Source organism: Delphinus delphis, chromosome 16 (assembly GCF_949987515.2).
Source record: "Delphinus delphis chromosome 16, mDelDel1.2, whole genome shotgun sequence".
Classification (NCBI taxonomy): domain Eukaryota; kingdom Metazoa; phylum Chordata; class Mammalia; order Artiodactyla; family Delphinidae; genus Delphinus; species Delphinus delphis.
In genome coordinates this window covers 13529480-13542583 of record NC_082698.1, presented here as the reverse complement: position 1 = coordinate 13542583, position 13104 = coordinate 13529480, and the positions used below count along the sequence as shown (strand labels likewise).

At 48.1% G+C, this 13104-nt stretch overlaps 1 protein-coding gene across 1 annotated transcript in view; it reads left to right on the top strand.

The window, feature by feature from the left end:
• SLC18A2 (solute carrier family 18 member A2) overlaps positions 1 to 13104 on the top strand; it is a 36183-nt gene that overhangs the window by 16713 nt on the left and 6366 nt on the right. The window contains exons 10-14 of the mRNA XM_060034011.1: positions 8628 to 8706; positions 8875 to 8926; positions 10189 to 10252; positions 11982 to 12101; positions 12242 to 12375. Of these exons, the coding sequence (XP_059889994.1) occupies positions 8628 to 8706; positions 8875 to 8926; positions 10189 to 10252; positions 11982 to 12101; positions 12242 to 12375 (449 nt within the window). The remainder of the gene's footprint in view (positions 1 to 8627; positions 8707 to 8874; positions 8927 to 10188; positions 10253 to 11981; positions 12102 to 12241; positions 12376 to 13104) is intronic.

The following is a 13104-nucleotide window of genomic DNA, read 5'->3' as shown; positions in this document are numbered from 1 at the left end:
TCAGCAGCATCTTTATGCTTCCCTCAACTTTATCCCGAGTTTGGTTGACTTAGTCTGTTTGGGTGTATAATTCTTGGCCTGGACATCCTTTTCCTTCAGAGTCTTGAGGCCAGGGTTGCTGTTGTCTTCGGGCACGCAGGGTTGCTGTTGAGGAGGCCAGTGTCCTCATTCCCCATCTTCTGTAGGAGCTCGAAGGATCTTCTCTTCCTCTCTAGGTTATGAGCATCCACGAGCTGATTTGCAGGGAGTCTTTTCCTCCACTGTGCTGGGCACTTGCTTGTTCAGCCTCTTCATTTGGGAAATCCCTTCTTTCAGTTCCGGGAAACCTTTTTGTATTATTTCTTTAATCCCTCCCCCTCTTCCATTTTCTTTCTTCTCTTTTCTGCTACTCAGGTGGGTTGGATGTTGGGACCTCTGTGTTTTACACTTAATTTCTTATTTGCCTTCCCTTATTTCCATTGATTTCTTCATCCTCCTCCTCTAAACTCTATTGAACTTTTACAGTTGGTGGCATCGTATCACACTTTTGAAGAGCCCTTTCCCATTTGCCCTAAGTGGTTTTGTGTATGTGTGGGGCGGTGGAGGGATGTTGAAATGACACCCTTTACCATTCAGTAGGAAGACTTCTCTTCACCTCCCATTTCAGCCTCTTGTGACATCCCTGATCTCCATGCTGCCTGGGGTTCCCTGAACCTTTTCAGTTCAGTTTCTCTAAAGAAACCTTCTCCTGCTAGGTGAACCACTGAGGGCTGGGGGGTCCAACCGCTCTCTTTCTGGTTGACAGCCTCCGCCCTCAGCCTTATGTTCACAGTACCTGGAGCCTTCAGTTCCTTAATTTTCTGGGTTCTGAGGCACAGAGGTCTTGCTGCTTCTGCCTGCTCCGTGAGCAGGTGGAAGGTTCCAGTGCTCTGGGCTGTGTCCCTCTCTGCTCTCCCTCCCCTTGCTCCTCCCTCTCGTTGCTTTTCCCCCTTTCATTTTGCCTTTCCTTGGGCAGACAGGGGGAGGGTCTATAGTTTTCTTTTATTCCTTTACTAAAATTTAAATGGAATTTAGAGTGGGAATAGAGAAAAGCTCGTAGATTCAGTCTGCCCTGTTTAACTGGAAAGCCATCATTCCTTCTGCTCTGATTGCCTTTTATTCCATGTTAAGGTTATACCATACCTTTGGTATATACCATATACCTTTTTCTACCAGTCCTTATTGCTGGACATCTAGGTCCATTCCAGTTTTGCCATCAGAAACCATACTGCAGTGAAATATGCTTTCCACGTATTCTGCGCATGTTTGGAAGTACATATGTCTGTAGGGCAAATTCCTAAACTTAAACTGGCATTTTGATATTTGGTAGCATTGCATTAACACGGGTATTATCAATCTTTTCCAATCGAGTGTGTGAGAAAGGGGGTCTCTTTTTTTTTACATCTTTATAGGGGTATAATTGCTTTACAATGGTGTGTTAGTTTCTGCTTTACAACAAAGTGAATCAGTTATACATATACATATGTTCCCCTGTCTCTTCCCTCTTGCGTCTCCCTCCCTCCCACCCTCCCTATCCCACCCCTCTAGGTGGTCACAAACCACCGAGCTGATCTCCCTGTGCCATGCGGCTGCTTCCCACTAGCTATCTGTTTTACGTTTGGTAGTGTATATATGTCCATGCCACTCTCTCTCTTTGTCACAGTTTACCCTTCCCCCTCCCCGTGTCCTCAAGTCCATGCTGTAGTAGGTCTGTGTCTTTATTCCCGTCCTAGCCCTAGGCTCTTCATGACATTTTTTTTCTTAGATTCCATATATGTGTTAGCATATGGTATTTTTTTTTCCTCCTTCTGACTGACTTCACTCTGTATGACAGACTCCAGGTCCATCCACCTCACTACAGATAACTCAATTTTGTTTCTTCTTATGGCTGAGTAATATTCCATTGCATATATGTGCCACATTTTCTTTACCCATTCATCTGTTATGGACACTTAGGTTGCTTCCGTGTCCTGGCTACTGTAAACAGAGCTGCATTGAACATTTTGGTACATGACTTGTGTGTGTGTGTGTGTGTGTGTGTGTGTGTGTGTGTGTGTGTGTGTGTGTGTGTGTGTGTGTGTGTGTGTGTGTGTGTGTGTGTGTGTGTGTGTGTGTGTGTGTGTGTGTGTGTGTGTGTGTGTGTGTGTGTGTGGGGTACGCGGGCCTCTCACTGTCGTGGCCTCTCCCGTTGCGGAGCACAGGCTCCGGACGCGCAGGCTCAGCGGCCATGGCTCACAGGCCCAGCCGCTCCGTGGCATGTGGGATCTTCCCGGACCGGGGCACGAACCCGTGTCCCCTGCATTGGCAGGCGGACTCTCAACCACTGTGCCACCAGGGAAGCCCACATGACTCTTTTTGAATTATGGTTTTCTCAGGGTATATGCCCAGTAGTGGGATTGCTGGGTCATATGGTAATTCTATTTGTAGGTTTTTTTTTTTTTTTTTTGTGGTACGCGGGCCTCTCACTGTCGTGGCCTCTCCCGTTGTGGAGCACAGGCTTCGGACGCGCAGGCTCAGCGGCCATGGCTCACAGGCCCAGCCGCTCCGTGGCATGTGGGATCCTACTGGACCGGGGCACGAACCTGCGTCCCCTGCATCGGCAGGCGGACTCTCAACCACTGCGCCACCAGGGAAGCCCCTATTTGTAGTTTTTTAAGGAACCTCCATACTGTTCTCCATAGTGGCTGTATCAATTTACATTCCCACCAACAGTGCAAGAGGGTTCCCTTTTCTCCACACCCTCTCCAGCATTTATTGTTTCTAGATTGTTTGATGATGGCCATTCTGACTGGTGTGAGATGATACTCATTGTAGTTTTGATTTGCATTTCTCTAATGATTAATGATGTTGAGCATTCTTTCATGTGTTTGTTGGCAATCTGTATGGGGTCTCATTTTGATTTAGTTTTACAAATTCTTTGTGAGTGAAATTGAGCACCTTTTCATATGTTTATTATCCATATCTATTCCGTTTACTGTGAACTTCTTATTAATATCCTTTACCCATTTTTTCTATTGAGTTTTGTCCTTTTTTAAAAATTGATTTTAAGTGTTCTTTGTATGTTATTAATCCTTTATCAGATGTTTTGCAAATATTGCCCTTTGTTGTGTGTCTTTTGACTTTATAGGTGGGATTTTATTTTATTTTAAATTTTTTACCACTCGGAACATTTAAAATGCTCTGAGTCAGATTTAGCAAGCTTCCCCTTTACGTCATTGTCATTTCAATTCAGGCTCAGGAAGGCCTTTCCTATGCCAAGATTATTTTTTCACTATGTTTTCCTCCGGTAAATTTGTGATTTATTTTTTACATTAAACTCTTGGATTTACATGGAATTCATTTTGCTGTAAGGTGTGTGATAGGGATCTGGTGTTACTGTTTTCTTTATGGCTGGCCAGCCCTACAGCCAGGAACCCTAGGAGTCCATCTGGTATTTCCCACGTCTGTCATGCTGGAAATGACTGTGTGTTCTTGGGTCTGTTTCTGGATTTCTCTCTTGTGTTCCGTTTGTCTGCTTGTATTCCTGTGTCAATACCCTCCTATTTAATTAGCTTGAGAATACTGCTTAGTACACGGAAGGCTAGTCCCCGCACACACACATTTAAGAATTTATCAACTGTCCTTCCTAGGGGTTTATTTTCTTTTCATAGTTCTTGCACCTTACACACTGACATCTTCAGATGGAGACTCTCAGTTCTGAATAAGCCCACTTGTTAGTGCTCCCAACCTTCCTCAGGTGAACTTGCATTCCCTTTGCGGAGGCATCCTGGCAGATGCTGCCTCCTGGTTTGGGCTGGTCCCTGATCTTCCGGCCTCACTCCAATTGGCCTGGCCTGAGCACTAGTCCCTTTGGGTTCTGCATTGAATTTCTGTGTTCGTTCATTTAAAAAAACCCCAAAATCCTTCATTAAAAAGCCCCAAATGGTTGGAGGTCGGGCCAGATGTGGAAGGACTGCTAAAGGGTGTGAGGTTTCTTTTGGGGGTGATGAAAGCGTTCTGGAGTTAAGTCATGGTGATGGTTGCACAGCCCTGTGAATATACTAAAACCCAGTGAACTGCGCACTTTAAAACGGTGAATTGCATGGTTTGGGGATTATGCCGCAAAACCAAACCAAACCAGGCCCCCAACAACGAATCATTCAGTGAAGCAGGAAAGATTCTGGGAGGTAAGCTAAGGCTAGTTCTTAGCAGGAATTTCGCTCTGAACTTCCTGGCCATGGAGAGAGCAGAGGAAACCCAAAGGCTCTCAAAGGTTCTAAGGAGAGCTCACCACTTTGCAGGAGGGGTGGACTTTTTCTGTCCTCGAGTTAGCGAATAGCAGCTTTGCAAAAGATGAGGAGACATTCTTCGTGTCTCGGCGCTGGTACCGGCGGATGACACCACGGGAGCTGTTTTTCTAGGGCTCTTTCCCTCTGTGCCTGTGCTGATCGGCGCCTTCAGGTCTCCTCAGGAGGCTCCCTGTGTCGGTGGCGCGTGGCTGTGAGCGGAGCTCCCATGTTGGCTTTGCACGTGCTCCTGGGCAGAGACGCTTTCCTGGTGTTCCTGTTTTCTCCACTTAACTGACTTATCACCCTAATTGAACACGTCCTGGCCACGTGCAGCGCTCTCCAGCTGCTTTGCCCTATTCTTCTCCAGACACAGCCCGAGGCTTTCTGTAGAAAGTCTTTCAAGTCAGTCAGGGACCCAGGCCATCCGGGTTAGACAGCAGGCCGCAGGCTGCCTAGATTTCATCAGGAGGTCCTCTTGTGGGGCTTATCACCCCGGCCAGATGTTCCCCCGACCCTGTACCTTTCCACCAGTGAGATGGCTCCTTCCTCGTCTCAGAGCTAGACTTGGGTTTCCTCAAGAGAATCAGATTTCTGTTCCCATTTGCAGTGTCATCTCCAGTGAGGGGAAGCTCTCCTCTTAGGTGGGCCTTGCCACCTCGCGGCCCCCTCTCCTGAGCGCCTCAGGCCCCTCCGAGCCTGGGTGAGAAGGCCCCTGGGTGGGCCTGTCCCCAAGGCGAGGACCCAGCTCTAGGAGGTGGCACAGGGCTTCCCCGGAGGCCCGGGCAGCTCAGCCCCTCCCTGTGTGAGCTCTCTCCAGCCCAGTGTGGAAACGGAAGCCGTTCTACCTTTTGCTTCTCTGATTGTTTCTGGAGAAAGACTGTAAGATTTGAAGTAAAGCAAAACAGTCTTATGAGCTGCGTAGGGGACGCATGATTGTTCCTGTTGAACGCGGTGTTTTGGGCCGTCATTTTGGGGGAGGTAAAGACGCGGCCATCCCTACTCCAGAGGGCTCCCTTGCAAGCCCGTCCCTCAGACTCCCTGTGCTGCCACTGGGGCATGGCCCGGGGTTTGGGTTGGTGGAGAGAGAATCATCATGGCGTCTCTTTACCTCAAGTCCTGGGTCAGATGACCTCTCCCTGACACCCTGTGACACCCTGAGGCTTAGGGAATCAAAAAGTTCATGTTCATGGTGAGGGCTGTGACCCCAAAAGGGAAGCATAGGCTCTGAGGGGCAGGCCCCAGACAAGGGTGCAAACAGACTTTTTCTTCTGGTTCTTTAACGAGGTGTGGTGGTGCAGTGTGGGATGGAGGGAAGGACACTGGCCTGCTGGTGGGGGACCACACTGCTCCCAGCCAGCTGTGACCCCAGGCATGCCCCGTGCCAGCCTAGCTGGGTGGCAAAGACAAGATGATGGCCAACCTCCTGTGGTTCTGGGATGTGACGACTTCAACCTCCCGAGCCTCCCTCTGGAGAGTCCAGATGGGACCACTGCCCCATTCTGGTTCCTAACTGAGCCCTTGGGGACGACAGGGATGGGTCACCTGGAGCTCGGAAGAAGCCCAAGGCTTCATCCTCGCGGTCACTTTGGGGCTGCGTGTCCAGGATCAGCTCTCTGTGGACTTTGTGATGGTCCAGGCCTCTCCCTCGTGTGCAGGTCAAGCCTGTGGTCAAAGCCAGGCTTTCCATAAAGGCACCAGGGGCAGGTGGGTGGTCCCTCTTGGTTAAACGTTCTTGTATGAGCAGAGGCGAGTGAGCAGGCACCGGCACCCCAGGGGAAGAGAAGGGGTCGCGCGTGGCCCAGCCCCAGTCAACACTTCTCATGCGGCTGGGGAAAGGCCTAGAGGGAAGTCTTGTTGTGTTTGCCGGTGATACAAATTTGGGAAGGATAAAGATGTCCAATTAGTCGCAGATTCAAAAAAATCTCCACAGGCACAAATGAAGGCCTGAAAGGAACCTGGGGGGATCCTCTGGTGAGAGTGTGAAGCCCTGCTGAAGGCTGGAAAGCACCCCAGGAAGGCGAGGTCGGGGCCCTGGAGGAAGCGCAGGTCTCTGCGCGGCAAGCCCGGTGAGCGCATGCGCCGCTGGGGCTCCACAGACTCCCGCTGCGCGGCTGCCGCAGAGGGGCGCGGCCGAGGGGCCAGACCTCGGAAGAGGCTTGTAGGATTCCTTCAGCCCTTCTTTTTTTCCTCAGATGCTAGTGGTCCTGTGCTGTGTGCCCATCGTGGGCTGGGGCAGTTCTGGGAACCAGGTTTCAAGGTCGAAAATAACGTAAACTTGTACAGAGGGGGCCGCAGTAGGCGCCCTGCTGCTGGGGAACAACCCAGGGCCTGAGGCCGTGTTTCCTCGAGAAAGCTGAGTGGCAAGAGGGATGCTTCTCACTCTTCCCACGTGCCGGCGGGGGGCTAGGGGAGGGGGTTGAGCCAGCTTCTCCTGGCTCTGGGATGTGAACCAGGGCCGGCAGGTGGAGGTGGTGGGAGGCTTAGGGCTTGGTGTTAGGATGCTGCCCTGTAGTAGGAGGCGCCCCTGAAGCGCCGTCTGGAAGAGTACTGGGCTCCCGGCCCCAGGTTTCCCAGCAGAGCTAGACGGCCCCCTCCTGGGGCCCCGTTCCTCCCCGAGGCACACTGAGGTTTCTTTGAGGTCCGAGAGGCAGGTTCTGTAGATTGTGTGAGGTGGTGGAGGTCCTGGCGAGGCAGACGATGCTGAGGCTGTGTCAGAACAGGAAAAGGGAACTTGGAACCTGAGGTCCAAAGCGTGCCTGGCCCCGTCCGCAGCTTGAAAGTCAAGAAAGGAGGACTCTGGGCCCCCGACCACACCCTGCCTGTTGCCCCGTGGAGTAAGCCCATGCTGGACCAAAGGGCGTGCCTTCATGGGACGGCCTTGAGTACTTCCAGCTCTGTGAAGTGAACGTCCTCACGCAGGGTCTTTCCTCTAAATGGTCAGCGTGTTCTGGGCGCCTCCTGCGTGCCACCGTGGAGTTGGGCTGCCGGGAGACAGATGAAGGGGTCCCTTCCCGCGGGAGCTTACCGCAGTTTGGGGAAGGTCAGCAGGCTGGGGTGAATGGTGAGTGGGGGCTGTGTGGAGTGACAGGGCACAGGGTCAGGCTTGCGCACGTTGCCACGTGACCTTCAAAGCCTGCCCGTGAGGTGTGTGCAGTAGGAGCTGTCACCGTCTCTTGGGCTCTGAGGGGTTCAAGTGACCCACTTAATTAAGCCTTGGGTGGTAAATTTCCAGCTGAAATGAACACCTTGTTTCATGCCTCCTAATCCCATGCTTTGGGCTTGAGAATGGGGAAGTGGGTGTTTGCTGTCTGAGAGTACAGCTGACCCTTGAACAACTCGGGGGTTAGAGGCGCAGACCCTCTGCACGGATGAAAATCCGCTGTAATTTATAGTCGGCCCTCCGTGTCTGTGTTTCCTCTGTAGCTGCTGTTCCCCATCTGTGGATTCAACCAACCATGGAGCGTGTAATACTGTAGTATTTACTATTGAAAAAAAATCTGCGTACAAATGAACCTGTGCAGTTCAAACTCATGTTGTTCAAGGGTCAACTGTATCTGCTGTCCCTGGAAAATAACATACGCTGGCTTCCGAGTCACATGCGTGAGCTCAGCACCCCACTCGCTTCAGAAAGATGTAGCTTGTCTGGGGCTTGCCCTGAGCCGGCCTGCATCCCTGAGCCATGCTGGCCACAAAAGATGACCACGTAGACATTTACTTATTTATTTTTCTGGCATGGAAAGATGTTCATGAAGGTTATTGAGAAAAGCAGGATGTAGGACCATAGGTATCATCCCAGATTTTTTTGAAAAACAAAAAACCTAAATCCTGTGTACACACACTTATTTACGTATGTAAAACTTACAAGGGAAAACTGTGGCGATTATATGAGTGAAGGGGTGTGGGACAATTTTCATGTTTTTTTGCCCTCATCTTAATGTTCCTCGATTTTGTCAATGCCCATGTCTTTCTCCTGTCGTACAAATCATGAAGGGGGTGTGGGGAACAGAAGCAGATGCCACCACTGCCCAGGCCGGGAGCTGTCGGTGTCACCTCCGGGTAAAGTGCGCCAGCAGGCAGAGGTGGAGGCGAGATGAAGCTGATGATAGAGGGAAGAATCTCATTTCTGGAGCGTCTCGGGCAGCTTTGGGCGGCCGGATAAGCCGCGAGGGGCCCAGATGGGCTCTGGCAGCCGCCGGATATTAGCTGCTTGGGTGCAGGCCCCAGGGCTTCATTTCATCAGCTCTAATCTCTAATCACCAGCGCGGTGTCTCACAATGATTAGTTTTTCTCACATGTGACTGATATCAGTACCGATAAGGTGTCCTTTTCATACATTTGCAGGCGTTGCTTTCTTACCAGCTAGTATTTCTTATCTCATTGGAACCAATATTTTTGGGATCCTTGCGCACAAGATGGGGAGGTAAGATGAAATGAGACAACACTCACTCTGTTATAATAATGTAGTTCTTTAAAAAAAAATTCCAAGTGTTTCTGCCTTCACGATTACAACTTATTTTTCTGATTTCCATTGAAAACTTGGATGGGGGCGGAAATCACGTATTGATGGTGCTTTTTTGTTTTTTGACAGGTGGCTTTGTGCTCTTCTAGGAATGATAATTGTTGGATTCAGCATTTTATGTGTGAGTGAAAGATGACATTTGGCAAGTGGAAATAATCTGTGAATGAAACTTTTGCTTTGGGCAAGAATCACCAAGAAATATTTTATAGCAGTTTGAAGTTTGTTGACTGAGTTTTATTACATCTTCCATTTTCTTCTCATCATTTTTTGTTGTTGTTGTTTGTGATACGGGGGCCTCTCACTGTTGTGGCCTCTCCCATTGCGGAGCACAGGCTCCAGATGCGCAGGCTCAGTGGCCATGGCTCACGGGCCTAGCCGCTCTGCGACATGTGGGATCTTCCCGGACCGGGGCACGAACCCGTGTCCCCTGCATCGGCAGGCGGACTCTCAACCACTGCGCCACCAGGGAAGCCCTCTCATCATTTTTTATCATCTTAAAAATTTTGGACAAGACTCTCCAAAGGGTTTATTTTTACTTCATGTTGGTTGGAAATTATTTAGAATGTTTTATTACATAGTTTTTATTTCACTTTGTAGCCCGCTCCCCAACATCTTAAACATCGCTGTGTCTTAAACACTTTAGGGCAGCTAGCCAGAAACAATAGCAGGATGTTTTTCTAGAATAAAACATCTTCTCCTAAAGGCCAGTATCTATCCCAAATGAGACCTTATGGTTCTTTTCAAAAATGGTGTATGGACGAGGCTGAACTTTCACATATGGCAGTGAACGAGCTTTTCGTGGTGGTCACAAAACCCATTTCAACTCCAACTGTTAACGATTTGGAGCGTCTACTTCTGCCCAAACCTCATCCTGCTTCTCCTCCTACTTGCTCCAGGAGGGAACACGCATAACAGGCCAAAGAAATCATATCTTTAAGACTTTCCAAGATGATTTAGAGTTGGATAGCATGTTATTTTATTTATTTATTTTTTAATAAATTTATTTATTTTATTTATTTTTGGCTGTGTTGGGTCTTCGTTGCTGCGTGTGGGCTTTTCTCTAGTTGTGGAGAGTGGCGGCTACTCTTTGTTGCAGTGCTCAGGCATCTCATTGCAGTGGCTTCTCTTGTGATGGAGCACGGACTCTAGGCGCGTGGGCTTCAGTAGTTGTGGCATGCGGGCTCAGTAGTTGTGGCTTGCGGGCTCTAGAGCGCAGGCTCAGTACCTGTGGCGCACGGGCTTAGTTGTTTTGCAGCATGTGAGATGTTCCCGGACTAGGACTCAAACCCCTGTCTCCTGCATTGGCAGGCGGATTCTTAACCACTGTGCCACCAGGGAAGCCCCAGCATGTTATTTTAGCGTAACATTTATTTTCTCTTACAGATTCCTCTTGCAAAAAACATTTATGGACTCATAGCTCCCAACTTTGGAGTTGGTTTTGCAATTGGTAAGTCACACGAGTCTTTTACCTAAATTTAAAACTTTGTTTTCCCATTACTAAGACAGAGTTCCTCTTACTTGGGCAGACTATAGCTACTCAATCTAAAATATCTAGAAGTTTGACAGGAGGCTGTGGGCAGCTTAGCTCATGTACGGCTTGTAGATCGTCCATAGAAAGGTACTGGCTTCCGTGTACTAGTCATTTATTTCCTGAAAACCGGGCATATAAAAGCCTGCTATTTACAGAAGCAAAGCGACACTCCACTGCTGAGCTTGGGCAAACAGGAGAGCTGCTTCCTCAGAATCCATTTGTTTGGGCTCATATCTGTGCACAGACCTTCTCATATGAGGCTGGGGGACAAAGAGACTTCACATGTATTTTTTGTATAAGGTTTGGTACAGAAAAGGTAGACTGATGTATTGATGACCAGCTGTACTGCAGGAATTTTCACAGGCAAAGGGGTTGAGTCTTTGCAGTAATGTGAGGAACAGTAAGTAATACATTAGGGAAAAACCTTGTTAATATTTTGGATAAATAGCATATGCTTTTTGTTTCTCATTTATAATATACACATTGATCATGATAAAAGTAAAGGTAAATCTGTCACAGGGTAAAGGCAGGAGTTGACTCTTTGGTACAGTAGAAAGGGTGGAGCCTTTGTGGACCCCTTAGACCAGGTTCGGTTCTCCTAGCTTGTATGTATGCGTATACATAACCTCTCCCAGTGCCTTTATAGCCTCAATCACAGTCGTAATTTATTTTCCAACTCTTTGTTCCTTTTGTTCTCCCCTGTGTCCCAGCAACTTGCACATGTTAGGTGATCAGCAAATACTAGTTGAATGTAAGAAATGTCCCTTACCCTCCTGCCCCTGGTGGGTGTTCGGGCAAGGGGTCTGTCATTTGAACGCCCGGCTGGGCATGTTCACAGCCCTCACCTCATTCAGCCAGTCGTCATCATCTCCATTTTATCGATGGGGAGACTGATGTTCAGAGAGAGAAGGCATGACAGTGCTCACCCAGCCAGGGATTTGGGGCCAGAACTCTGAATATATGTGTGTTTCCTTTATGCTTCCTGTCCCCGACTATTCAAGAGACCAGAGATTCTAATACAGGTCTTGGAGGTGGCGGTGGTGGTTTTGGTTTTTTTAGGCAACTAAATGAGCAAAGCTCTTTCGATTTTAATTTCCTGGGTAGGGCAGGATGATTCCTCAGACTCCTTCCTGTTCTGGTTCCTTGTGATTCTCCTAATACTTTCCAACTTGAACTCTCATAATCTAAGTGTGAGGCCACAGTGTGGATGGGGAGGGAGCTGAGTGAGGCATGTAGGTTTGCCCACTCTTTGAGGGCAAAGGACGAGTGGACCAGAAAATAGTGAATCAGGAAAACACCCACAGGAAGCAGGCTTGGGGTCCACACAGCCAGTAACCAGCATCCCTCTGGATCTGAAGAACGGCAGGTGAGTCACCAGAGGACTGGGCGCTGTCCACCAGACAGCGGAGGGCAAGGGTGAGGCAAGGTGGAGAACAGCAGATGGTGATCTGGGTTCCAGTCTCAGCCTCAAGCGCCTTCAGTCTGTCTTCAGCCAAAGGTACGTTGCAGGGAGTTTGCCTCAAGACTTGCAGGTAGCAGTGAGAGATCTTGGCAGGGTCGTGAGTTTAGGACACAGTCCCTGACATTCAGCTCATTATTGGTTTCCATCAGTTTTCTATAGACTGTGTTCCCTGACTGTCCACAGGCATGGTGGATTCGTCAATGATGCCCATCATGGGCTACCTGGTTGACCTGCGGCACGTGTCCGTCTATGGGAGCGTGTATGCCATTGCCGATGTAGCATTTTGTATGGGATATGCTATAGGTAAGGACATTGGCTTTCAAAACAACCTTTTTTCTCAGTGCATGATTGATAATGCCTACTGAAAATTATTTAAACCTTTGCATCTTTCTGCCTACAAGACATTTAGAGAGAGCTTTATCTAATTCTCTGTTTCCTGAAAGGTCCTTCCGCTGGTGGGGCTATCGCAAAGTCAATTGGATTTCCATGGCTCATGACAATTATTGGAATAATTGATATTCTTTTTGCTCCTCTCTGCTTTTTTCTCCGAAGTCCACCTGCCAAGGAAGAAAAAATGGTAAGCAAATTTTAGGATGCAATGAAGTATTTCTGGATAATTTTAGCATGGTCTCCTGGATAGTGTCGTATGGCTTAGTTCTAAAATATATTTCTGCTCCTTTTGAACAGAACTCCCCAAATGTAAATGGTAAGAGTTCCTTTTTAGTTTATACCACATAGGGCAGCTACTTGTTTTACTGTATCGAGCATTATGTTTATATATTTTGAAGAATGAAACTATTTTTGTACATAGATTAGCAGTCAATATAGCTCTTTTCATCAACCAAATATAAACAGGGATTGTTCAATTTAATTTTCTAAGGTTCTTCAAAGTCTTGAAGATAACTTTTTTGCCTCTTGTGCTTCTAAGATCAGCCATTTTTGGTACTGTTTGCTTTCCTCCTAACCCTTACAGCTTTCAGTAATAGTGTCTTAGTCCTTACTGCATAAGATTCAGGAGATGGTTTTCATGTAGGTAACAGACGCTTATGGAAAAATATTGTTTATGCACCTTTGGGCGCATGTTAGCACGTATGTATAACGTTTAAGTTCGTAATTTCATGACCAGAATCGTAGCTATAGGCAAGATGTAGTATTGAGTGTTAAGTGTTCCTTTTCTGAATAAATTCAAACTTATTGATTCTAAATTTGAATCTTGAAATGCATGGGTCATTTGACCCTTTCTGATAAGCGTTCAGACCTGGTTTGGTGCTGCTGCTGCTTTTTTTAAAACATCAAATGGTGATAG